Raw genomic sequence first — 26,306 nt, forward strand, 5'->3', positions numbered from 1 at the left:
GGCTGGCTGGCAGGTGGGACAGCCCCCTGCTGGCCTTGAGTGTGGAGGCCTGTGGTCATGGGGACAGGCCACAGGAGGCAGAGTGGCTGAGTGGTGGTCACAGCAAAACCACAGGCCCCTGGCTGCCAGCTCTGCATCCCTGCTCAGTCTGGCCTCCCTCCTCCTCTTCTCAGCCCCTTGGGCCCTCCCCTACTTGGCAGTCCTGAGCACCACCAGGCCAGGCACGGCAGGGAAGGCTTACACAGACACATCTAAGACTCCCGTGAGAGCAGGGGATGGGGGTGGAGGACAGAGGCCTAAGGCTACAAGCGCAGCCCCTGACCCTGGGCTCTGCCTCCTGCCAGAGAAAGTCTCTACCGGCTGTTACCTCAGACAACCCCAGAGAATATCCACAAGAACTTCGAGCAGTACACGCTGGACCCAGGGACGCGGTACCCAAATCTCAACTCAAACTGTGTGAGGCCACATCAGGTAAGTCCTTCCCTGGGGCCCCATCTCGGTCATTCTGCACCGAGTGGGGACAGGGAGGGGGCACATAAAATCTTGGCACATCCCTGGAACCACAGCCACCACTGCTTCTTGGCCCAAAGGTGGGACCGATTCCTCTCCCTAGGAGAGCCAGAAAAGGGAAACAGAGTCAGCATCTCTCTAACTCACAGGAGAGAAATAGAACACATATCGCTATGTATCCCATATGTACCTATATTTACATATGTTTATTTGTCACCATGCATATATGTTGATAAGCATACCTCCCTTAAATAACCTACTTAGCCAGATATGAAGTCTTTTCCATCCATGATCCTAGAGTCCATTTTTTTCTCATTGACTCAGAACCACTCAACCCCCACCATTTTAATCAATAGCACAAAAAGTGCTGTGAATTTTCAAAACTGGCTGATTACATATATCTACACTGAACTTCCCTGACATGTGAATGGGTAACTGAGATCTTTCTTCTGTGTCTCAGTTCACTGGGACTCCCTTGCTGATGGTCAGGCCTTCCAGTGATAGAGAAAAAGGGTGGTTGACATTGGAGAGAGGGTGGATTGCATCCAGCAGCCCTGAGACTGGGGTTGGAGAAAAAACTGGTAGGCAGCTCTGTGGTCTGTCTTGCTTGTAGGTGAAGCATTTGTACATCACTAAGGAGCTGCCCCAGTGCCCTCTCGAGAGGCTGGACTCAGTGCGCAGATCTGTTGGCCTCTCCAGGCGGGGTAAGTGGCCCCCCTGGGACCCTGGCCAGGCTGTGGGGAGGGCCTGCCAGGTGGCCGTGGGGGCACAGGGCCTGCAGTCTGCCTGGCTCTGCTCCAGTGACCCGTGTGACCTGTGCCAGGCGCCTCTCCTCTGTGCATCAGTTTCCTCATCTGTAAAACCAGGACACCACTACCTACCGTAGAATGCTTATAAAGGAGTTAGGAGCTGAGTGCTTAGCACATAAGGTGAACTGTGGAATTGCTTTGCCTGGACTTGCTATTTTTTCCTGATACTTCCAGTATGGGAGTCTTGTCTCCCCAGCTATGTAAGCTCCACGTGCTCTGCTCTTTTCTTGGCGGAGGGAAGGGACAATTAGATGAACAATTTCCCAGCACCCATTGGCTTTGCTGAGGTCACCATCCTGCACAAAGCCTTTCTGGCTTCCCCTGCCACCCAGCCCTCGTGTCCTCCCTGCTGTGGGGTGCACAGCTTCATCATCTACTCCCCGCTTCCCTCCTCACACCACAGGCCCCAGTGGTAATAAACTGTTTTATACAAACATGCTTTTTCTAGATTCTTTGCCATGGCAGAGTCCTTTCTGTTTTCCTGGAATGCCTGCATCTGTCTGATAAATTCCTAGACATTCTTCAAGAAGCAGCTCAAATGTGACGCCTCCATGACTCTGTCTTTGGCGAGCACCCCTGCCCTGGCAGACTGGGGCCAAGCCACTCACATGGTCGCTGGCACGCTGCTTCTCCACCATTGCATCTCCATGTCATCGTCCCCTGCTTCCATGCCCATCCTCCCACTACATGAGATGTTGGCATCCATCCTCTCCTCTGTGTTCCTCGCCTCTAACTGGCCAGGCCAGAGGGCCTTAGGTGCTCTACTGCAGGGGAGCATGCCTCTGGTCCCAGCGCCCTGCCCCCCACCATGCTCTTGACAGGGCCTCTCAGAAACTGCGTCCGTGCCAATGGCCCCTTGCCTTAGTGCTGTTCCTCCTAGTCGCCAGCCATGGTAGCAGTCAGAGGGGGTCCCCAGGGGAGCTGCTGAGGTCCCCAGAGCACTTCACTAATGACTCTCTCCCCTTACTCAGAGTCAGACATTCGGCCTAGCAAGCTCTTAACTTGGTGCCAGCAGCAGACTGAGGGCTACCAGCACGTCAACGTCACTGACCTGACCACATCCTGGCAGAGTGGCCTGGCCCTGTGTGCCATCATCCATCGCTTCCGGCCTGAGCTAATGTGAGTCTGAGGCCCAGGCTGGAGCTGCCAAGCCCTTCACAGCCCAAGGGGACCCTGGTGACAAGGGAAACCAGGGTTCTTCCGCTAGATGCAGAACCTTGGTTCAAAATTTCTATTTACATATTTTCAATTTGTTTTTTCTTAATTATGTTCTTTTCCTTTTGCACTGATTTCTCTGCCAGCAACTTGTTTGGTCTGTGTTCCTGATAGGTGAGGAGCAAAAGTGGCTTGGGCCCAGTGATGTCACTCGTCCCTCATGCTCCCTCCATCGTCACACTTGGGAAATTTGAATATTCGCACCTTGGAGCTCTACCCTCAAGAGGGGAATTATCGGAAAGAGCTAATTGTGCGGACCAGTCTGAGGTCCAAAAGAATTAGATTTCAGACCCAGATCAATGAGCTGTGTGCCATTTGACAAACCACTTATCTTTTTGGAGTTTGTGTCTTCATGTATAAGTTGGGAATAATGACAGGGTCATTAGGAAGATTGGATTATGTTTGTGGAAACACTTTGTGAAGTCGAAAGCACAATCCAGGTATTGACACTATATTTGAATCAACTGCAGTGTAACCTCACACCCATGAGCAAGTTCACCCAAAAGGCTGAAAGGAAACCTCCTAAAGGGTATCATTTGATAAATTTAGGAAGTGAGGCTGCCAGGAGAAGGGGACAGGGTGCTCACTTGTCACTGTGTGTGTTTATATATAACAATTCTTTTTTATAAGAAGCCCATATTACATGTATAATTAAAAGGAAAAGAACATAAGGGAACTACTTAAAAATAAAGTAGCTCATGGATTTTCCAAAGAAGTAGTAATCATTGCCTGATTGTTTCAGCCCAGGCCTCATGACATTATCATGGCCCAAACCTGATTCGGTCCCACCTTGAGTGAGAAGGACAGGGTTAGTGTCTTCTTCCAGGTGTAGGGTGGGAAGGGGGGCTGGGAGTGATTGGGAGCAGGGGCTGGGGTCAGTGCTCTTTCATCCTCCTCCCTACCCCCTCCGACACCTGCCAGAGTGACACCCATAATGGGTAAGTTTGCTCATCTCTTCACATCGCTGTCACCTGTCCCTGAACTTCACCTTGTTTGATTCTATAGCAACTTTGATTCTTTAAATGAAGATGACACCGTGGAGAACAACCAGCTGGCATTTGATGTGGCCGAGCGTGAGTTTGGCATCCCCCCAGTGATCACAGGCAAAGAGATGGCATCAGCCCAGGGGCCAGACAAACTCAGCATGGCCATGTACCTGTCCAGATTCTACGAGCTCTTCCGGGGCACCCCGCTGAGGCCTGTGGGTAAGGACCTGCCCTTGGGTGAGCCATCTCTGCCAGGTGCCTGCACCTGGCTTCTCTTCATACTGTTGTCCTCTGTTATGGGCCTGACCCATGCCTTTCCTTTGACTTTGAGGCCAAAGAGGGGTAGAGCACCCACTCAGACCCATGTGTAGAAGTGTGTCTGTGTGGCAGGTGCCACGTGAGGCTGAGGGTCTGCCCCACTCCATCCCTGGGAGGTCACTGATAGAGCTACATCAGCCCCCTACCCAGGCCACTTACGTCTTTAGTTGGGGGTGACAGAACTGTTCTGGAAGGACCTTGTAGCAATAACACCTGCTGAGCCCTGGGGTAATGTTGGCAGAATCCCAGTCTCAGTCATCCTTTCACTTCCTAACAGATTCTTGGGGCAGAAACTATGGACAAAGCTCTGACCTCAGCATGGCCAAATCATCCATTTCCAGTAACTATCTCAACCTCACGTTTCCAAGGAAAAGGACTCCACGTGTAAGTTTCAGCCTGGTGTTTGTTTAATTTCTCTCTGCACTTGGATGGGGCAAAGGGAAGGGAGAATGTCATGCTCTTGATCTGTTCATGCTGAGAAATTACACAGATCAAGTGCTCCCTGAAGACATGAGTAAAACTCAGTTCAGTACCTGACTATTTTGGGAAGTTGCCTCTGGCAACATGTAGCTGGCTTAGGTGACTTAAAAATGGTTATAGGAGGCTTGGGAGGCCCCTGAGAGTTCATGCTGGTGAGTATTTTTAGGAGGGAATCAGATTAGCTCTGCCCCCTAAGTAGGGAAGAAGAGACCATTTCTCGCTTTGTTAAGCAGTTTAGATCAGGAGCACAATGGCCATTAGTGGCAGAAGTGTATGGCGGTGCTGCGTTTGCACATTCTGTCCCATTAGTTTTTTTTTACCTGTTCAGCAAATATTTATTGGGCCCTACTGTAAGCCAAGTTTAGGGATGAATTTTTTGTTTGTTTTAGATGAAGGGAGCAAATACACAGAGGTGAATAATATATAGCCCTTGCCTTTGAGGTGCTCAGACCCTAAAAAATAGGTTTCTGGAGTTTCCCAACTTACGGCACCCTGAGAGTCTCAGTAGTTTTTTCTATGCTCCTGATTGAAAGAAATACCTTAAAGTTTTGTTGATTAAGTAGTTAAGTCCAAATAAAGTGGTATTTTGCAAGGTATATGACAGACATCACCATATTTCCCTAAAAAATTAAAAATACCCTGCTGCTCCTCTGTGACCTCACTATGGTGCCACAGGGTGCCTTGGTACACATTTTGGGAAGTACAGGCTTAATGAGAAATTATAATTTACTTGAATGATGGCATCTCCATGGATGTTATAATACAAATGATCTTGCTTAATGTGCTCATTTTTACCTATTAAAAAATGGAGGCCCAAAGATGGCAAGGTCAAACTACTTGCATAGAGCTTGTCTTCCCTCTAGGGCGGTGGGGCAGCCCACCCCTCACCCAGCAAAGGGCTGCAGGCTTCTGCATGTGTCTTGGTCTCTTGAGATTGCCAAGAATCTCTTAACTCCTGGCCAGTCATGCTATGTCCTGCCAGCCTGTCTGCCCATGGCGGGGGTGGGTCTGCATGGCCTCCTTTCCCTTGGCTGTGTGAGGAGTGGTCACTTTTCCCACTGAGGTCTGTACTCCCTGGAATGTTGCAACAGTCATGCCAACCCCAGGAGCTGGGTATGTAACGCTCTGCCATGCCTTGTCTTCAGGAAGGAGTAGGGTAGTGAGTCTGTGGCTGGGAACGAAGATGGGCAGGTTTTCAGCAGGGAGCTAAATGGCTGAGCTGCACCCAGCCTCTGTCCCCTTCTGCTCTCCAAGCTGCCTCACTCAGAGGTTCTGTGTGAGGCTTGTGTTGCCCCGCGGAGCAAAAGACATCTCTCAGAAACCAGTCATAGGCTTGTTCCACCCCAGCACAGCCAGTTTTTCTGAAACCAAGGATCCCTGCTTTGGGCTTTCCATCCCAAACAAGCCAGGGCAGCCTTTCTGGAAGCTCTCTGAGCCAAAAATTTATGACCTTTCTGCATTCATCCAGCTTTTCCCACCACTTAGCCCACACTGGGGACAGCAGAGAAAACTGGAGACGAATGTTTAAACTTTTCGCTCACCACACCTCTGTTTACAGAGTGACCGAATTAAAACAGGCTGGCCAGCTGGGTCAGGAGGTAGGAACGGTCAGAAGTCGGCAGTCAGGGGGCCAGCCAGGCCCTCCAGGACTGCTGGGTTCTCGCTCCACTTTCCTCTAGGAAATGCAGTGCGAGTGGGTGGGCTCTGCCTGCCCAGCCCTGCCACACTGTGAGCCATGTCCAGGCAGCCCATCTCAAGAAGTAGAGAGATTAGGTCATTGAAGTACCTGGCATAGGTATTATTTGTCCTTCTCTTTTTCGTCAAACTAACTGAATACTTGCTTTGGGTGGGTTGGTGAGTTAGTAAGCCCCTGGGTCACCTTCTGCCTTGGTCATCACTGAGGTACTACAGCACATTGTCCGTCTCTCAGTGCCAGCATGGTGATCAGACCACACACAAAGGTCTTTCTCCCTACTTGACCACGTGTCTTCTTGTCGTATCTAGGTACCTTTTTGGATTGAGAGACCCATTTGCAATGCCCTTTGGTCTTAATGTTTCTTACAAGCAAAGAGCACTGAGTCTATTCCAGCTTCCCCTGGGGTGGGTATGAGGGACGTGTCTGCACAGGAGACTCCGAAAACTGCACACAGACACACACACACATGTGCACACACACACACACACACACACAGGCTCCACCACAGTTACACACAGGCAATGTCAGTGCAATTAGACAGAATCCTCAATGCCCAAGCTCTTGTGTCCCTGTGGGTGAGAGACGCAGGCTCGTCCATGCTTGGTATGGTAATTCTGCACCATAGCACACACAGTGTCTGTACAGACAGGTGTGTTGGTATTCGACCTCTCCCCCTTCCTGATCCCTCCCTGCCCCTCACTACCCCCTCCCTAACTCCAGAGGAGCATCTTGACATAGGACTTGAGCAGCCCATGTTTGTTCACACTGCAGCATCTCAGTCTGAAAGAGGGTTCATTGCTTTTTTTTGCTGAGCCAGTCTTAGAAATCTTTTTCCCTCCTGGTTTTCACTGTTGATGTTACAACATTCTCTCATCCCTAATTCTGATAACATCCCAATCCCTACAAGACTCCTCAACTTCAGGCAAAATAAAAACCTTGTCCTTCACCAAGGACTTAGTTTACTTTTAGAGAGAATAACTTTCTCATCCATCTGCCAAAGGGTTGTCCCTCTCGTGAGTGGTAATAACCCCTGGGGTTGATTTATTAGCCTGAAGACTGGATGGCCCACACCTGGAAAAAGGAGAAGGGCTTGAGGACTGTATTTCCCCCTTAAAAAGCCCTTGTTCTGCTTCCACAGATCTGCCTCTGATCCTGGTCAGCTTCTAAAAGCCTCATGGCATGGCATAACTCCTGGGATCCAGAGACCTTGTCATCATGTACCACAGGTGACATGTGGACATACACCTGTGGTCTCTGTCTTCCTGTTTGTGCTGTCTTAGACCTGCCACACAGGGACAATGGCTGGATTCACGGCCACTGCAGTTCTCATACATGACAGTCACCCTCAGGGTATCTGACCCTTGTTTTCCTCTTCTGAGCCCGCTCCTTAGGGCACAAAAACAACACCAAAGTGATGACTTGTTTGTGAAAAGCCTATCCCAGAAGCCGGGATATTTACCCCACTCAGCTGATTCGGACCCAGGTCCTCCTCCAGCACCAGTCCCTGGTGGGGTGGAGTTCACGAAGCATGACTCATGTCGGGGTCCCAGCTCTTCTCTCCTTGACCCCCCTGCACAAGCACTGTCCTGAGAGCCAGGGGCATTAGATAAAGAAGTGCTTCCTCTGCCCAGCCACTCATGCATCAGGTATTCACCCAGTACCCATTTTGTGCTGGGCCCTCCTCTGGGTGCTGGGGTAGTATGTGACAAGGCAAGCAAGGACCCTGCCCAAGGGTGCTAACTTTCTAATGGACCCTCCTAAGTTCCTCTCACTCAGCCTCTGTTACAGAACCCACACTCAGCAACCAAAGCTCCCTGCTAGGTTTCTAGTACTTCTCAACTCAGAGATTTGAAGAAAGTTTAGGAGAGGCAAGAGTACTAGATTCCACTGCAGTCCCTCTGGCACCTGTGGTTTGTAGGGTGATCTCTCTCCTGTCCTCTGTACAATCGCAGCCTAGAATTCTGAGCTGATTTGCAGAATGGGAACACACTTTGCAGCCAGGCAGACAAATACATATTTAGGGCTGCTGGGGATTCAGCACATGTGTGACCCTCACAGAAAGTTCCTTTGCTTTTCTGCAAAACAATTATAATAAACACTGCATTGCATTGCAGTCAAGACATGAATGAATGCACCTTGCAGGTCTGAGCACCTTCTCTGGCACATGGAAAGGGCTCCATAAATGATCACTCCTGCCCTTTATTTAGGGATACTGATTAAATGAAGGTGTTTATTTTCTGAAAAGACGAGTGAAACTAGCTGGATTGAACACATGGGTCTGCAGTGCAACCTGATGTAGTGCTTTCAGCACACAAAGCAGTTTCATGTATATCTCATGTGCTCCTCATTTTCCCTATTAAGGAAGGTGGTGAATGTATTCTCATCTCAATTTTAGAGATTTGACCCTTGGATGTTCAGAGATTAAATTGCAATGTCACATAGGTAGCGAATATAAAAGTCAGAATTAGAATTCAGATTTTCTAATTTAGTTAACTAGCATTAACCTAAGTAACAGTGGCTAACACTTATTAGCATTTTATGTTATAAGAAGTGTTTTGAATATATGATTTCATTAATCCTTACAATTTATGAGCTAGGAAGTATCTTACAGCTATAATAGCTGTATAAATGTTCTTATAATAGCTTTATAAGTGTTCTCTTATAGCTATAATATAGGGAAGCAAACTGAAGTCAGAACTTAGGGGATTTTCCTAAGGTCACACAGGCAGGAACTTGAACCCGTGACTTCTTATTGCTCTGCCATTGAAGAAAAGAGCTATCTTGCCAGTGTAACTGCCATCTTTCTAAATGTCATGGCTGCCTCCCTACTCAGCCAGGCCATTGCCTATAATAACGAATTTCTCTTCCTATGACTCAGATTTAAATTTCTCCAGGGTTAGGCTATACTAACTAATTAAATATAAAGTTTGTTTGTGTTGGGCTAAAATCACATTAAGTCAGGAAATATGGGAACATGATTATTTTGTGCTGATCAAATAAGTGATCAGATTTTGTCTTTGATTTTTTTTTAATGGAGACACCGATTAGTTTAATAAATGTCTTTTGTTATATAGAGCCTTTCAAATCACTGGAAAATCATTCTAAGAAAGTGTTCTTAGGGTGAAAGGCAGGACAAAATTAATAGGAAAAGAAAGTAAGTTATTTGTTTATTCTCATGTTCTCTGCATGGGCACAATTAGTATTTCCTTCCTCCTTGTATCCCATTCTTTGTAGAACAAAATAGAGTCCAAGGAAATAGGTATACTAAGGCAATTTTAGCTGCCAGAATAGAGAGGTATAGATAAGAAAAAATGAGGTAAATCTGAGGGGTTTGAGTTTTCTTCACCTTTTTGTTTTAACCTGGTTCTTAGTTGAGAATCAGTGCTTCCAAGACAAATCCATAAGGAATGGTAAAGACCTTCTGAGTATGTATGTTGCTAACCTTTCCATGTAGACTACAGTTGATTGTCTGGGGTCAGGCCGAATCAGAGGAGCTGCGGTTGTCCCACTCACTTCCTGTATTCTCCCCCCTTCCCCTCCCAAGGATTGGATTCCTCTCAGGTGCTGCTGCGGGGCATGTCCCCCAGGAATGCTCCTTACGAGCCTGTGGCTAACAGACAGGCCTGTGCAGTCTCTGATATTGGAGTAGTCAAATTCAGGCTGTTAAATGCAAAAAAGAGTAAGATACGTTGCTCTTTGAGGGAAAAGCCAAGTCCTCCTTTAAGGTGGAAACAGGCAAAAAAACAACAACAGAAAACCCTTAAAATTATGCATGAAGTGTTCTTATTGGGTAGGACATCCTGTTCTCTCAGACTCCAGTCTCCCTGCTGCCGGCCAGAGCAGCTTTCACAGGCTGTGGAACTGGGGCCTAGACAGCCTGTGCTTCTGAGACCCAACATTGTTGCAAATAAGGTCATCTGTTTCTCTTGGTGTTTGCCCAAGCATTTGGGTTGAAATCATTTCCATTCACAGAATAATGATTTATGAGAAGCTGAGAAAATGTTGAGGGGAAGGCGGGCCCTTTGATCTGTTGTTTTGTGCTGCCTGGGTAAGGGAACGGTCAAATTTTTGAAGAAACATCAGTGACTAAACTGTGGTTTATCTTGTCTTTAAAAATATAAAAGGTGCTGGTAAATATGGGGAAGAGATGGGGTGATGGGAAGTAAAGAGGAAGAGATGGGGTGATGGGAAGTGAAAGAGCTGGGAAGTAATTGGAAGCAAGTGGGTACATGGTAGACTGTGTGCTGGGGCTGTGGTAGTTACTGCTGTTACCGATCAGCCAGGAGGTAAAAGAACCCCCCTGTGACTGGACAAGGGTCAGCTGTATGAGGCCGTTGGGCTCTACTTCTGGGTGTGAGGGAAGAGAGGGGCGAGCAGCCCTTCCTACTGCATCCAAGGTGGAAAAGAGTCTGGGACTTACCTGGGCCTGCTGTGGAGGGCCCCTCTGAGGGTATAAGAGGCTCCCAGCAGGAGGGATACCTGGACGGTGGGGATGGCTCCATAATCCTCCTGGGGCAGGCCGTTTGGAGAAGACCCCAGCTGGACACTGGTGGTAGGGCTCTAGGTAATGTTTCCGTAAGCGTCTTTGCTGTGAGCATTTTTACCATGTAACTAATTGGCCATAAAGCAATTTTACCATAAAAGATAAAAGCATGAAAAATTAAGAGTCACTTTGATTAGAAAGGACATAATGAAACATGAAAATGAATAACAAAATTAAAAAAGTTTATTATGAAATACAAAATATTTGAATACATTCAAAATGTATAGTGTAGATTCATGGCTATGCTATACAAGTAACCGATTTTGTCTTGTGGGTTATACCTCAGCACTTGTCTTCAAAGTCTTTCATTCATAATACTCTTTTTTTTTTTGCTTGTTCATTTGTGTCCTTATTTATTATTGCACTTTTTCTTTTCTTTTTTTTGCTAAAATTTCTTCCTTCATTAAGAGAGGTCTCAGTTTCCAAATTCTAGGATGCATATTTGTAACTGAGCTTTGGGTTGCATTGTGAAAACCTTCTACGCTGTCATTTGTTCTTGACATATTGGCATGTGTCTATTGATAGACATTGCAAAGTCTTCCTATGCTGATGGACAGTGACTGTAATGGAGTTTGTGTGGGGGACTTGGGGTAGGGGAGAGCCTAGTAAACATAATGTTCTTCATGTAATTGTAGATCAATGATAACAAAATTTTTAAAAAAAGTAAAAAAAACCCCAAAAAACTCTGTACCACTATACAGACCATTATGAGAGCTAAGATTTATATAATATAAAAATGTCAGTACTATGTCAGTGGGGAAATAAAACCAAACTTTCAATCAGTTATGTTTTTCTTTCATGGCAAAATTACCATATAGCCAATTAGTTATACAGTGAAAATGTTTGCAGCAAAAAATACTTGCAGTAAAAATGTCTATACAAAGGTGCCTACAGAGAAAATATCAGACACAGGTGGGTTGGGAGGTCTAACCTTGGTGTCAAGGATAGGCGTACCTACCTGGATGCAGAGGAGATATTAAATCCAGCCCCCCACATCCATCCCAGCACACAGCACCAACCCCACCCATGCAGTCCCACGCCTTCCCTTGAGGCGACAAGCCTAACAATGGGTGTGCCCTTTGGTGGTCCTTAACAGAGTTGGTTCAATGCACTTGGGTAGAGCAGGGTTCTCCAGACTTAAATATTCCAATTCAGACAGCAGAGAGTAGACTGCAAGAAGTTATTGGTAGGGCAACCATATCATTGTCTAAACCAAGATACTTTTGAGAATGAAAAGAGGCACAATGAATAATCATGCAAAAAAAAACTCCAGCAAATCAAACTGTCCTGGACAAACTGGGCTCTCTGGTCCTCTTAGTTTCCAGACCATATCTGATGCTTCTTTGAAGTAAATAAAATATTTACTGGTGGCTACAAGGGTGACTGAATGCAGATGTAATTCTCCATCAAATCCCTGGACCACTGATCCAAGCCCTGAGAATCGCTGCCTGCAGGCAAGCAGTGCCTCCTCCTTGTAGGAGGTAGGACCAGTGTGGCTACACGCTGAGGGACATCAGCAGGCCTGCCTGTGACTGCCCTGAGCCCAAGACCACATTGTCAATGAGACAGTCCCTGTCCTGCCCACGTCACAGGGATTCTTTGTGCTTTGGGATGTTTCCACATGACCTTTTGGGATGTGATTCCCACCCCTTCTGATAGAACCGCTGGCTGCCTCCGCTATGCTGAGCAGAAGTCTGTGATAGCATTTGTCATGGTGCAGTGTGATTGATGTCTGCCTGTCTCCTGGGCTGGCAGCTGCCTGAGGGCAGGGCTGTATTCCCGTGCTGGCTCAAGGCTCTTTGTGCTCTGCAGACCTCAATGGCCTGAGCTCACCACGCTTTCTTGGCTATTGCAGGTGGACAGCCAAACCGAAGAAAATGACATGAACAAACGGAGACGGAAAGGCTTCCACAATCTGGATGAGGTTCGTGTGTACAGTGTCAGTTTAAACCAAGGCCCATTGCCTGCCAGCCAGCAGCCACAGGCCCACCTGACAGTGACAGCAGCACTGGCCCTTCCCTCTTTCCTCCTTCGTGAACCACTTATGTTCAAGCTTGGTTTGATGGAAAAAGTTGGTTCTGGTCCTCCCTCTACTACTAAGTATCTGTGTTACCTTGGAAAACATAACCTCCTAGGGTGTGGCTCACATCTGTAAAGCATCAGACCATACATTGGAAATGTATGAAACTGCAGGATTTTTGAAGATTTCAGAGGACATGTAACGTGCCGAGCACCTATGTTAATCAGTATTTAATCACTTTTCATAGGAGGTAGTAAAGAGGTACCAGCAGCCCCACTTTTCTCCCAGCCACAATTTTTTTCTACCTTTTATGTTTTGTGCGCCGTCTTTAAGATGTATGTCCCAGCCGCACAAGCACCGCCTTCTGGTGAAGGAAGAAAATTACAGGCTACTTTCTCAATCATGACTCTTCTGCTACTGAAAAACTCATTAGCAGAAGAAGAGAGTACCACATTCTGCTTTCCCAGGCAGCTCTTTAAAGTGACCTGGGACATATGCTTCCTTTGTAGAAGCTGGTCTAATCCCAGAAAAGAAAGCTTAATTCCTGTCAGGGAGCTGTAAGTGCCAGCTTTACCTTCCTTACTGGCTGATGTCAAAATTATGACATAGAGGCACGTGGGAGAGTTCATATAACACATTGATTCCTGAGTTATAGAACTTAGAAAAGACTTATATCTTACATGGTTGCAGAGCTATTATTGTATATTTTTGTGACATCATTTTCCATGTCTAGACTTGCTTCATGTGGAAACCTTGGCCAGGGTCAGGATGCGGGTTCTCACAACAGTGAACTTTATAACAATAGAGCCATGAGGCCCACCTCAGGGAGTTGGGGGGCTGCCTATTGCTCCCCTCATTTTCTGGGGGGGCCAAAGAAGCATTGATAAGGGTAACTGGAGTTCAGTTCACATCTTAAAGCATGCACAAACAATTTATCCAATGAGCTCAAGCAACCCTTTTCCAGAACTTCTTTGGGTGATCCCTTTAAGAGCTGTTACCTCCCTCTCCTTTGGCTCTTGTTGAGCAAGAAACCAGCAAATAGGGAGAAATTGAGAGAAGGAAGCAGAGGCTGATCACCAGGGCAGCGGTGACGTCCCATTTCCCTGGCTGGGGGTGTGGGCTCCCGCCCTAAGTGCCAGTGATTTGCTCCTGCCTCCTCCCAAGAAGCTTCCCTCTGATACGTTTTGTATCAGGTAGAAGTCTTCTCCTGCCTTTCACTCATGGCTTATTTGAAAGGTGTCTGTGCTATTTTTGTTGATGGCAGCACAGGAGTTAGAGTGTGGGAAGAAATCTGGTTTGCACCTGCCCCTTCTGAGAGAGCTCTGGACCATTGTCGGAACCAGCTATTTTGCTTAAAGTCAGATTTAACCAAGCAGTAATTCTGTCTAAATTATAGCTCCTTGAAGTGTGCACCAAAAACCAACAGCATTGCCTGGCAGCTGGCTAGAAATGCAGAGTCTCAGGGCCTACCCTGACCATCAAACCTGCGTTTGTTTTTGAAGGAGGCCCTCTGGGATTCGTGTACACACCAACATCTGAGATGTGCTGATCTGCACGACCCACTGCCCAGTTGACTTTGGCCTTGTACGAACAGTGACACCCTGTAAACTCATCCCCCTTTGCACTCAAGCCAATGATGTTCAGAGTTATATTTCCCATTTTGAAGTGGGGAATGACTCTCTGGTTTGTGTTTTTCCAACAGTTAAGAGTAGCTGTACAAAGTTTCCCATGGACTACTATTCTTAGGGAATCTTTTCAAAAATGTTGGCACTAACTTGCTTCTTCCCATGAATTTCTTCTAAGTGAAGATACCTTTGTTGTCTTGAGAATGTGGGAGACTCATTGTCTCCTTGGGGAAGCACTGCCCACCTGACACGACTGTCATTTATACTTCTGAGACACATGGGAGCAGATCCTGTGCTAAGGGGGAACAGATATTCAATGAACACTGGTAATTTTCTAAGTTTTAGTTTTAGCACATGAGCCAAAGAAATCTTACATAGAACTCCATTCTATGAAACAGCATAACCAAGTGACCTCAGCCAACATCTCATCTGGCTTGTCACGTCACCCTGATATAAAGCAATAAAGGCATTTCACCTCTGTGGCATCCTTCTTCAAAACCCGCAACCCTGGTGTAATCATGAGAAAACATCAGACCAACCAATTGAGGGACTTAGTACAAAATAGCTAACCAGTCCCCTTCAAAACTGTTAAGGTCACAAAAGGTAAAGAAAGTTGGAGAAGCTGTTACAGATGGGAGGTGAGAGGAGTTGTGATGACTAAATGCAATGTGGGATCCTGGATTACACCTACAAGGACATAAGTGGGAAAACTGGTGTAATCCCCATCAAGTCTATAGTTTAGTCAATAGTACAGTGCCAGTATTAATGTCTTTGTTTTGGTAACAGTCCCACGATCATTCCAGATGTTAACATTAGGTGCAGCTGGGTGAGAGGTATACAGGAATGATCTGTACTATCTTTTTAACTTTTCTGTATATCTAAGATTATTTCAGAATTAAAATCTTGTTTAAAAGAAAGCAGCAACAGAGCAAGACTGGTTAAGTAAGTTGCCAGTTGGGAAGTGTGAGTCACGATTCACATTCTGTCCAGCACCCAAGCCTGGGTGCACGTGCCCACCTGGGAAAGCGAGTCCTTCCTGTGAACATTATTTCCACTGGGCATCACCTGCTTCTTCTGCCTCACTTTCTCAGGCCAAGGAAGGCATCCCTGTTCAGGAAACTAGCCCCATGTCCTGGGTACCCAGGCCACCTCCTGATATCAGGGTTCCAGGATCCCACAGCCAGTGCACTGACTTGGTTTTCTGCAGCTTGCAGCCTTTTCCAGCCAGAGCGTGGGCTCCAAACAAGAAGGCAGTGGCAGTAAAGAAGGCAGAAACCAGAACAAAGTCAAGTCGATGGCAAGTCAGCTGCTGGCCAAGTTTGAGGAGAACTCTCGGAACCCGTCAGTCCTGAAGCAGGTGAGTCCTGTCAATGCTTACTGGACCTGCCTTCCTGCTGAGCAGAACCCACTGACAGGCCAGCAGAAATGTTCAGGATAGTGATGGATTTCAGCTATGCCAGCCAGGCCTGGCCCAGGTGAACTGGAGTTTCTCCTAGACCGGAAATCAGACTTTTCTAATAGAGGCCAGACAGCAAAATATTTCAGGTTTTGGGGGCCATTGGATGTCACAGCCATGCAACTGTGCTGTTGCAGCCTGAAAGCAGCCATAGACGATACCAAAACAAATGTGTGTGACTGCGTGCCGGGAAAACTTTATTTACAAAAACAGGCAGCAGGCTGGATTTGTCCTGGGGGCCGTAGTTTGCTGATGCTGGTTCTGCACCGGAGAGGAAGCCCCTCCCCTGATTTGGTTTTGCTTTGCACCATGATTTTGTTGGCAGCCATCTTTGACATGGTACAGCTCGAGGGAGATTTAGAGATGCTGGCTGCTGGGGACTCGTCCAAACCAGAGGAAACTGAGTCATGGGTCTTCACCCCATGTGGGCCTACAGTAATGGGGACTCAGCTGCCAGGTGTTCTCTGGTGCCCCCTCTCCTTCCCTCGGGTCAGGCTGCAGGGCTGTGGAGTGACCAGGGTCCAGGTGGGGCTGTGGGTCAGGCCGCTGACTGAGCTGACTTCCCCCAGACTCTGGTTCGGGGCCTCTGCCACATGGGTCAGCTTGCTCCTCTGAATTCCTCTGCGATGTCACAGTCACAGTACAAACAGGATGAGGGCTTAGTTTTTCTTTGGAGAACACCTGTCACATGACAGAATTAGGCTCCTCTCAGGAGGAAGACAGACCCTTGCTCAATTAGGTTTAGAAGCCATCACAGATGTCTTTCTGGTCTTGATGCAGACCATGCCCCTTCTGGAAAAACTGACCTTCCCCAGGAAGCTAGGTTTCATAAGGGGGTCATTTTCCTGACATTTGCAGTTCTCCGAATTTTCCCTCATTTGCCCCTCCGGGAAGCTTGGCCTCTTGCAGCCCCCAAGTGTTGATGAGTGTTTTCTTCCATCAGAAGGACTGTGGAATTCCCATCATCTAGTGGGCAGGAAGCTTTCACATTTGCAGGAGGACTCTGGGGCTGGCTACCCTGCCTGGCATGGGCCCTAGCTGTGCCCCAGGTTTGAGTCCAAAGCAAGACCCCCCTGGGATTCACCTATTGTCCAAGAGGGAACCCTGGGACTCTCTGTTCCTGTGGACAGCAAGCCAGGGACCCAGCTTTTTAGCTGGGTGCTGCCTGTAGGAGCTTAGCCCAGCGCTCTCTCTGTTCCTGCAATCTCTCCCTGCCTCTTTTCCTCTCCCCTCCCTGAGCATCTCAGTCTAACTCGCCTCTTCCTTCGTGTTTTCTGTGGCTGCTTCTTTGGATTCCCACCACCTCCCAGGAACGCTGTGTCTCAGGGATAAGTAAGCCTGTCCTGTGCTCCTCCTCCAGCCCTCCGGTTAACTGGCGCTGCCCCAAGCTGGAGGGGCCCACACCCAGCCTGTCACCTCTGAAAAGGCAGGTAGGGCTCTTTCCGTGGATGCTGTTTTGGAGCCAGAGGGGACATTGATCTGGGGTGGGAGTTGGGGGCTCAGTGGTCCTCCCTGTACCCCAAGTAGGGCTGACTGTAGATTCTCTGGGAAGGCAAACAGAGCTTGAGGCCCACCCTATAGGTAAGAATAACCATATATGCAGCATCTTGAAACAGATGCAGGCAGGGCTGTCAATGGGCCAGCAACCATGCTCCTGCTGCTTTATTTGCCTGAGGAAAAATGGACCGCACCATGTGGGGCATTTGGTGTGAGACCCCTGGGACACTTAGCTTTATTTGCAGACTACTTGAGTAGGCTGATTTCTAAATAGATGGAAAAGTGGCTTTGATGGTGGAATGGGCTCAGGTGACTGACTGGCTGCACACCTTTGAAGGGGTGAGGCTGGGGTTGGTGAAAAGCTCCCCTGGTGCCCGAGTAGATGAGGACCTGCCCAGGGCCATGGACTGAGGCTTTTCCCAGCTAGAACCTCTGGGTTTGGAATCTGAATGCAATCACTGTTACTGACCATAGCACTCAGAAATGTCTGGTCAGCATTAGGAATCCTGTGTTGCTCCTGGGTGGTGGAAGTTGAATGAGGTCGATGTGGATAAACTCCAGTGATTTTATGCCCCTGTGTAAGAGTCACTTAGAGAGTTTTTTAAAAGTATCAATATCTGGTGCCCACCCCTGGACCAATTAAATCAGAATATTTGGGGGTTGGGCCCAGACTTGGGTGGTTGTTTTTAAACTACCTGGGTGACTTCAGTGTACAGCTAGGATGGAGACCAGGGTCATACAGGTTTTGACGAGGTGGGTCTGGGTGATCAACAACCTGTGGCTGTTAATGAGAAGGTCAGGTGCTTCTGCTGCAGGTAGTAGAAAGTCACCCCCTGAGGTTAGTTTGGAATCTGACTCAAGGTGGCACTACTGTGCCCATTATCCCTGGTCCTTGTGGGGGTCTGTGAAAGGGCCACAGTTGGGAAGGAGGCTTGATTTTCCTTTTCTCCCAGTTCCCCTCGGTGGTTGTGACGGGGCATGTGCTCCGAGAGCTAAAGCAAGTGTCTGCTGGCAGCGAGTGCCCGAGCAGGCCCTGGAGAGCCAGAGCCAAGTCTGACCTGCAGCTGGGGGGGCCGGACCATCCGGCTGCCTTGCCTCCTGCCTGCCAGGGAGCACTGGCCCTCTCCGGGGTGCTGCGGCGGCTGCAGCAAGTGGAGGACAAGATTCTCCAGGTGATGCCTCGCCCTCTGCCCTTCCTCTGCCTGTGTCTGGGGTGCCTTCCTCTCCCCACTCCTGCCCGGGGGTATCCTTCTCTCGCCGTTCACTCCCTGTTTTCCTTCCCCCCTGTGTGGTGTGAGAGACAAGCTCAGCTGACTGCCTCCCTGCCTCTTCTGGAGGTCGCCATTGCAGTCTCTGTCACTATCTCTTTTTTTCTTTCTCCTTTCTTGCCTTGACTGCAGAAGAAGGCTGAGAATTTGGCCAACAGGGAATTTCACAAAAAGAACATTAAGGAGAAGGCGGCTCACCTTGCCTCCATGTTTGGACACAGGGATTTCCCGCAGGTAAACAAGGGGCTTTCAGAGCCCCAGGAACCCGGATGTCAGACATCCAGCCAGGTGACCACGAATCAGTGTCTGGAGCTTCCTTTCCCCCTTGTTCACCTTTTATGGCATGAAGAGCTATTCACTTTTTAAGCCACTAAACAATCTGGCTGACATCTAAAAAAGACCCAAATGAGAAGATTCAAAATAAGTAGATAAATCATGACAAAGAGAAAACGAAGGTAGTAAAGTAGGCTCAAATCCAAGGAAAATGTTACTGAACAGAAACACATGCTGTTAGATCCTGGAAGCTTCTGAATTGGCTCTGAGCTTCCTAAGGGTCAACACAAAGAGGAAAGCTGGTCAGTTACAGGAGTCACCTCCCAGTGCCTTCCAGGTAAAAGCTAAGCAGCTGATCATGACATTTTAGGGACAGTGGAGAAACCTCCCTGTGGCCCTGATCAGGGGGCCCTGAATGATGGCAGCAACCACATGCCATACCTGGTGCACTATTTTCCCAAAAGGCAGCATCAGCCAGGAAGGATGGCTTTGCCTTATAATAGGAAGCAAGCTCCCTCCAGGCCAAGTACTTATTTAGAAACTTGCTGAAAAGGAGAGCGTGTGCTTGCAAGGAGATGAAGGAGTTGATGACGAGGCCCCGCAGTGCCTGTGTTTCTGCGGTATTCCCTTGCTTGCAGCAAGCCTGGCCTCTGGAACGTGTCCTCTGCTGCTTTCACTCCGTCTCCTCCAGACCTCCATCCCTGGCTACTTGGTGGAGTCATTAGCATGGGACAGGTACTTTGCAGTTTGTTCATTTTAGGGATTCGATGCGATTACAGAGGCCCCTCATGTGGTCTCCTGCCCAGAGTAGCCCAGGGTTCTCCTTTCCCAAGCTGGCAGCAGCTATTTCATACCAATCTCCAGAGTGAGGGCTTCCAGAGTGAGCGCTGGTGTCTGAGGCAGACATAGGAAGCAATAGGATGGGTGCGCTCCAGCTATTTTGGTGTGATGAGGGAGCCACAATAGTTGTAGAGGGATACAGTTAACCAGGAGCCAGACAGCCCTGCTGGACTCCAAAGACAGAGGCTTCTTTTTGTCCTGAGACGCAGGCCTGGCTGCTGGATTACTGTCCCTTCCTCGAATGCATAGGCATGGGGCTGCATTGCCAAGGTGAGCATCTCTGTGTGTTTCCCCAGGGATAATCACAGTTCCTCTGTTTCTGTTCTGTGCAGAATAAGCTGCCCTCTAAAGGCCTGTCTCATACCCATCCTCCGTCTTCTTCCTGCCTTCCATCTCCTGATCCAGCTGCTGCTTCCTCTCCATCGACTGTTGACTCTATTTCTCCTGCCAGAAAGGTAGCTGTCCTAAATAATCCACTTCCCCTACTCCCTGCATATTCTGAGATGTTCTCATGCTCTGCTTGACCTGCACAAACATCTGGAGCTTGACTTGGCTGGGATGGAAATTTGTAAGATACTTTATAACAGTCTTGGACTCAGTTTTGTTTCTGTGTTGGAGCAAGCAACACCCACAAACTGTCGGACAGAGCTTGTTTATCTGGCAGGCTTTACCTGGGGACCCACCGTATGCCAGCCTCTGTGCCAGATGCTGAGAAAACAAACAGGAGGCCATGCAGTCCTCTCACCACAGTTCAGATGGCAAACAGTTTATTAGCATAGAAATAAGTAACATTTGATCATATAAAATTGCCAATACTTGGCTGTTTCTTGACCTAACAAAATGACAGTTTCACCTAATGTAATACTCTCCATTAATTCTGTGAGAGGTTAAAAGGGCAAGGTTATGGTAACCTGGAGGCAAGAAGCCTGGGAAAGATTCACAGAGGAGGTGATATGGGAGCCAAGTAGAAGGCTCTGTGGGAGGAGGTAGGGGAAGAGTGTTTGAGAAAGGGTCTAGCACGTGCAAAGGAAGGCAGACAGGACTGACTTGAATGGAAAGACAGAATTCTGGTGCATGTTAATTTGGGAGGCAGGGTAGGGGTTACTTGCTATCGTGAGAAAGGTCACTGGCATTACCCTTGACAGGATGATGAGAGCCAAGGACCCCTGGGCACAGACAGGCAGGGGCTGCTGCTCTTGGCTGGGCGACAGGCCCACACTTGCATCTCTGCCTTCTGGCCCATCCTTGGCTAGCGCCGGTCAAGGCCCTCTCTTTCTCTGCTTCTCTTTCATCCTCAGGAAGGCCCAGCTTGGTCATGGCTATCTCGGAGTTGAGGGCAGAGTTCAGGCAAGAAAAGCCACCACACTTCCCAAGTTCCCTAACTTTGTTTCCAGGAGGTATTAGTTCTCTAGTGATGGCAAGGGGTAGCCTGCCCAGGTTCATGCTGGGCCACCAGGGTCTGACAGACACTTCTTGTCAGTGGGCATATCTCCTGTCACGTCATCATGTACTCCGTTGAGGCCCCTGGCTGCTTCTCCACTGGGCTCTTCAAGCAGCTTTACACCAACATCACTCATGTAGCCAATGACTGAATATTTATTCATTCAACAAATATTTATTGAATGACAGCTCTGTGTCAGGCACTTCAGGCTCCTGGGATATGCATCGATGATTAGGAGTTACATTGCTGCCCTGATGAGGCTTGTATCCTAGTAGGGGGAAATAAACAATCAACAATAATATAATATATAAGTAAATTATATACTACATCAGAAGATAAGATGATACTTCCTATGGAATACTTAGAGTGGGGGGCAGGGACCTGGCATGCTAGGGAAAGGTAGCAATTTTACATGGGGTGGCAGGGAGATTCTTCCTGGGACAGAGAATTAAGGAGGAGCAGAGCCACAGATAGAAAAACAAAGGTGCAGGGAGGAGACTCGTGCTCAGGGCTCCTGTTACCAGCCCAGAGGCTGGGTCCATGTAGAACCCCACCACACCCAGGCATCAGGAGGACTGCAAAGGGGGTTGGCTTTGGGATGGCCAATCCTAGGTCTACTGGCCCCTACCTCTGCAGCTCTGTTCTTTGTTTTTCCTAGGGTGTGGCAGAACAATCACCCCATTTTCTCTTATCCCATCTCTTAAGCCAGCCTTGGCCATCAGATGATGGTGTGATCAGGCTATTTTCATAGCATCTGGCTTATTAATTACAGGCTGATGTGCCTTTCACAGTCTGCCTGGGAATGACTGGGGAGCCCTTGGGAAAGTCCACCCTGGGGCTCCGAGCAGGTCACTCACCCTCTCTGTACCTTAGTTTCTCCATTTGTGAAAAGGACTCTGGGTGGACTAGACACTCACAGATCTCACTTTGAAGTCACGTAGGCAGTAGGGATGGAGTGGTAAATTTCCAGTGTCAAGCATTCTTGGAAAGAATATTGCCAGCCACACAGGCCCCCTCCAACTTTCCTCCCTCTCCCGTACCCCACGCCACCATTGGTTCAACTCTGGGCTTTGCACTTCAGAATTGGGCAGAGTGACAGCCTCCTGAGAAGAGAACTGGCTGCCCCTTAAAATAGATGACAGTCTGGTGGAGCTCAGGGAGCCTGTACCTTGTAGGGAGGCTGGGGCCCTGGAGCTTCTTCCCAGCAGATTATGGGCTGCCCTGGTGGCCCTGTGACCCAAGTTTGCCTCAGTCTGGAGAGCCAGAAGAAGGAAAATGCGTTTGGAATTGATGCATTGTCCTTGGGCACCTTCTGGCAGGCAGCATATCTGTCTTCCCGTGTAGAGCCCTACATCCCAGTTCTGAGGATCCAGGCATAATCACCTCCTCATAAGAACAGAACTAGCCAAACTTGTCATGAGGAACACATTACAGAGAGGCAAGCTTGGGCCACCAGTTATGAGAGATGTAGCCAGGGCTCTGCCTTCAGACCACACTTGCCTGCCCTTTCAAATTGACAGTTTATCACAGTGATGCTTCTGGGGTTCCCTACAGGTACAGGGAATCTTAAGACCCTCTCATTTGGGGCCCAGATTCTTCCCAGAGTCTTGTCTTCCAAGGCCTGGGACTATGGGATCACATCCAGTCTTCTCTCTCCCTAGCACCAGTGACTCATTCATGCCATCAAACCAGCCCTCCTATGGTGGTGTCAGTCCCTTAGCCACCATCAGTCAGCCTCTTTTTTCAAGCAGGGAGGCCACTGCTGATTTGGCCTCTGGCATGACTCCTAGCCATTTGCCAACGCTGGTGAGCTCTTGCAAGAACAAGATGGCTGAGTGTTTGTACAGCTGAGCAAGAGAGACAGCCTCACTGGGCAGGGGTGGAGAGACTGTGGTTTAGTCCTGGGTCAGAAGAGTACAAATGTACATTGCAAAATGAGCTTTCCCTATCCTTGGGGGTGTTTGTTTTAAAACTGGATTTGCAGAGTTTACTCTAGAGATTTGCATATTAGAGGGAAGCTGGGTGAGTCTTAGCTGGGCAATCTGCCTTTGTTTCATCTTATACAAGGGTAGATCTCAAGACCACTTCCAACCTCATTGTCCTCTCTGTGCCAGACATAGACAGCCCTTTGGAGGTATCCTGCATGCATCCTAGCCTGGAGAATTTTAATTTTCAGAGTGCTGGTGTATCTCAGGGAGGCAGGGTGCTATATGGAGGATAATATAGATTTGGAATCACACTTGGGTTCAGAGGACAAATTACTGTGTGACCTTGGGCAAGTTAGTAGACCTCTCGACCTTAGTTTCCTAAGCTATAGAATATACATAGAGATGACAGCAGCCACAGCAGCTACTCCAGCAGTGACTGGAATAATGCAATGGCCTGTGTCATGTGAAAATGCCTGAAGTATCCAGTAAATGTGCCCCTTCCCCAGTGAAGAGAATTCTAGAAGAAAGCTCATCTACCTAAGATACATGTTGATTCCCCTCTTTCTATAGGCAAAGTCACCTTCAGGTTTCCATTGGCCATCCCAGTTGCTTAGAAATAGTGAGGCCTTAGGTGAGTTACAGCCTCCCTGAACCCAGCTGCCCCGTCTGTGAGGGGTTTATATCGCAAGGTCGCAAGGGTTGAACACCCATGACCAGCAGCACAGGTGGGTACAAGCAGGGGTGCCCACAGGGAGGTCATAGCCCCAAAGGCCGGCCCATGTCTCAGCTCTGAGGGTGTAATTTCTGGACCCCCTCAAACAAGGCAGTTTGATCTTTGCCCTCCCTTTCCCTTGCCCTGAGCTTTTAGCTGAGGACTCAGCCGGTGGCCTATCCTCGAACATTTCTCATCCTCTGAGGACTTCTCAGCAAGGAATGGCTTTGCCCAGGTGGCCCAGGAGGCCTCCTCTCGCTCTGCCTGTTGAAACCTCCCCTTCCCATTAGCCCTCAGCTCCAAGGCTGGGAAACTCTACTCTCATCCCTGCCTGACCCCAGCGGGCTTCCTGATGCTCATGGTAGGCCAGGCGGCCACAGGTGGCCCAGCTCTGTGGAGAAGCACGCTCTGGACACCTGGTGTTCTTGGCTGCGTTCCAGGACCAAGGGGGGCGGTTACCATTGTTTGGACACAAATGAGCATGGGAGCCTGCTTCCTCAGTCATTGAGAGCATCCACCCTATGCCAGGAAGGCAGAGATGAGTAAGACAGGGTTGGGACATGAGGGAGTGCAAACCTGAGGCGGGATAGGCCAGCTCAGATCAGGGTGAGAAAGGCACCAACATCCACACAGAGATTGCCATATTCTGAACTGAGATGGACAGGACTGCCTCTTTGGAGGTCCAGCCCCATCTTCTGCAGCCTCTGGTGATGGTGCTTGTGACAACAGTTATGTCAGCATGTTTGAATCTGGGTTGACTCGGTGGAGAGAAGCCAGTGCCCATCCTGGGTGGGCCATATTGTTCTTACTTGAGCTGAGGAGGAAACCCAACAACCAAGAGTTCCGACCAGTTTGAAGACCATCTAAGAAAAGAGAAAAGAATTTCCAGGACAGGAAATGTGTAACTGTACCAACAACGGCAGTGCTTTGGGCTCTTTAACTATCTGCCAGGTGGCTCCTGGGAGCCCAGCACCCTGCGAGGTGTGGCCTAGATTCTTTGGTGACTCTCTTTTGCAATGCTGTGAGGATGGTGGTGGTCTCCCCATTTCACAGATTAGGAAGTTTATGAGGCTCACAGAAGGGCAATGGTGTATGTGAGGTTAATCTAATATAATAAGAGATGAGGGCCTGCCTGAAATGTCTAACCATTCTAGCTCGTTCTAATTAATTAGCTGAAAAATAATTAGAATTCAAAAGGGAAAAAAGGTAGTGAGAAATGCCACAGTTCTTCAAAATTAAAATATTGAAAGATACATAAGGGCTGCAAAAGTGATCCTGTGACTCTCTAAAATGACCAAGTCTAAAAAAACTAGTGACTGGGACGTGATCATTTTTGGCCAAATCTTTGCATTTGGACCAACTATTCTCAGCCGGATTGTAAGCTCTTCTCTTGACCAGCCCTCCCAAGGAGCATATATGACTTGCCTTTCAGGGCATGAAGCTCCTTTCTGAGAGCCTCTGGATCTTACTCTGAGGTCAGTACCAGGATGAGTTTTCTGGAATTTTCTCCATGAGTTGAAGATCTCTTTCTTTCTTACAAGAGCCTGGTAGTTCCCCCCCATCAGCTAGTGCCGTGCCACTTAAAGTCTGGTCCACAGGCAGGTACTGGACTGTGACCCAATGAGCACAGCAGCTGAGGGTAAACATTAGGCAGTTGTAGAATAATTTGACATTGTCACATATCCAGTGTGTGGTCATAGTCCTAATAATTCATTTGTATTGTATCTGTGAGTATCAGACCACAGTGGATTAGCAATCGAAATAAGAAAAAGCAAATCCTGGTGGTCATTCACCACCAATAGTTCAAGGAGCACTGAGCTGGCACAAATCTGGCTTGTCGTATCCTCACTGCCCTGGATCCAGTAAGCGTCCTGTTGCTAGGGAGCAGATCACCCATGATCTCCAGGGCAACGTTTGCCTCCATGAGGATCTTTGGAGTGGGTTTCAGAGACCACCTCTCATCCCTTCAGACAAGTTCTTCATCTCCTTGTCTCCCTGTAACCTTCTCTCCAGAAATCCCAGTCCACCTCTTGGTACTGGCCAGTGGTGATTCTGGGATGGTTTCCATCACATTGGAAAGGGCATGTGGGAGACCCAGTACTGCTCTCCTTAGTATTGCCCTGCTCTTGCTTCATTACACTTAAGAAAGCTGCTGTCCCAGGGTGGGAATGTTGTGGCAACTGGGAGAAAGGAGTCTTTTTGGTCTATAATGAAAGACCAGGTGTGCTGTGCATCCTGGATCCCCTGGCCAGGTGACCTGCTCAGCACCCTGTGCTGGTAAAGCAACTGAGCAAGCCCTCACCCTCACAGGTGTGTTTTAGTAATATGCTCCGGCAATTGTATAGCCCTCTGCTTGCTTCTGTAATTGCACCTAAGTCAGGATTGCACAGAAGCTCAGCAGCAGCCAGTACTTATTAGCTAAGTGGTTAATAAGATCTCATTAGGGACTTGCATTTAAAGCCCAGAAAGCACTATCTTGCTCTCTGATAACTCAAGAGAGGTAATAATTGCATGGGGGTATCATGGCATCACCATGGTGCCTTTCTGGGAGAGCACCACAGAACCAGTTCATACACTGGGCCAGTGGAGACAGCCATGCGAGGGCAGCATGGGCCAGGCGGTAATTCTGACCTCCTGTGCCTTCCCTCCCTCTTTATTTTGATGTTAACCCAGGAAGTACTTGGTATTC

General features: G+C 48.4%; 1 protein-coding gene across 18 annotated transcripts in view; it reads left to right on the plus strand.

Annotated features, from left to right (window-relative positions):
* The window catches only part of MICAL2 (microtubule associated monooxygenase, calponin and LIM domain containing 2), a 223,832-nt gene that overhangs the window by 109,967 nt on the left and 87,559 nt on the right, over window positions 1–26,306 (plus strand). For 12 of the 18 annotated variants that reach the window (XR_005063413.2, XM_073216201.1, XM_073216202.1 and 9 more), the window contains 11 exons: window positions 345–471; window positions 1,124–1,214; window positions 2,291–2,438; window positions 3,540–3,739; window positions 4,116–4,222; window positions 12,413–12,481; window positions 15,410–15,559; window positions 16,969–17,088; window positions 18,109–18,327; window positions 18,556–18,657; window positions 19,869–19,991. Coding sequence is in view for 17 of the 18 variants with exons in the window: in XM_073216201.1 (XP_073072302.1) it covers window positions 345–471; window positions 1,124–1,214; window positions 2,291–2,438; window positions 3,540–3,739; window positions 4,116–4,222; window positions 12,413–12,481; window positions 15,410–15,559; window positions 16,969–17,088; window positions 18,109–18,327; window positions 18,556–18,657; window positions 19,869–19,991 (1,456 nt within the window). In the remaining variant the exon portion in view is untranslated. The remainder of the gene's footprint in view (window positions 1–344; window positions 472–1,123; window positions 1,215–2,290; window positions 2,439–3,539; window positions 3,740–4,115; window positions 4,223–12,412; window positions 12,482–15,409; window positions 15,560–16,968; window positions 17,089–18,108; window positions 18,328–18,555; window positions 18,658–19,868; window positions 19,992–26,306) is intronic. The other 6 variants (XM_073216210.1, XM_037026311.2, XM_073216211.1 and 3 more) reach the window with 2 other exon arrangements.

Source organism: Manis javanica, chromosome 11, assembly GCF_040802235.1.
Source record: "Manis javanica isolate MJ-LG chromosome 11, MJ_LKY, whole genome shotgun sequence".
In the NCBI taxonomy this organism is placed as follows: Eukaryota; Metazoa; Chordata; class Mammalia; order Pholidota; family Manidae; genus Manis; species Manis javanica.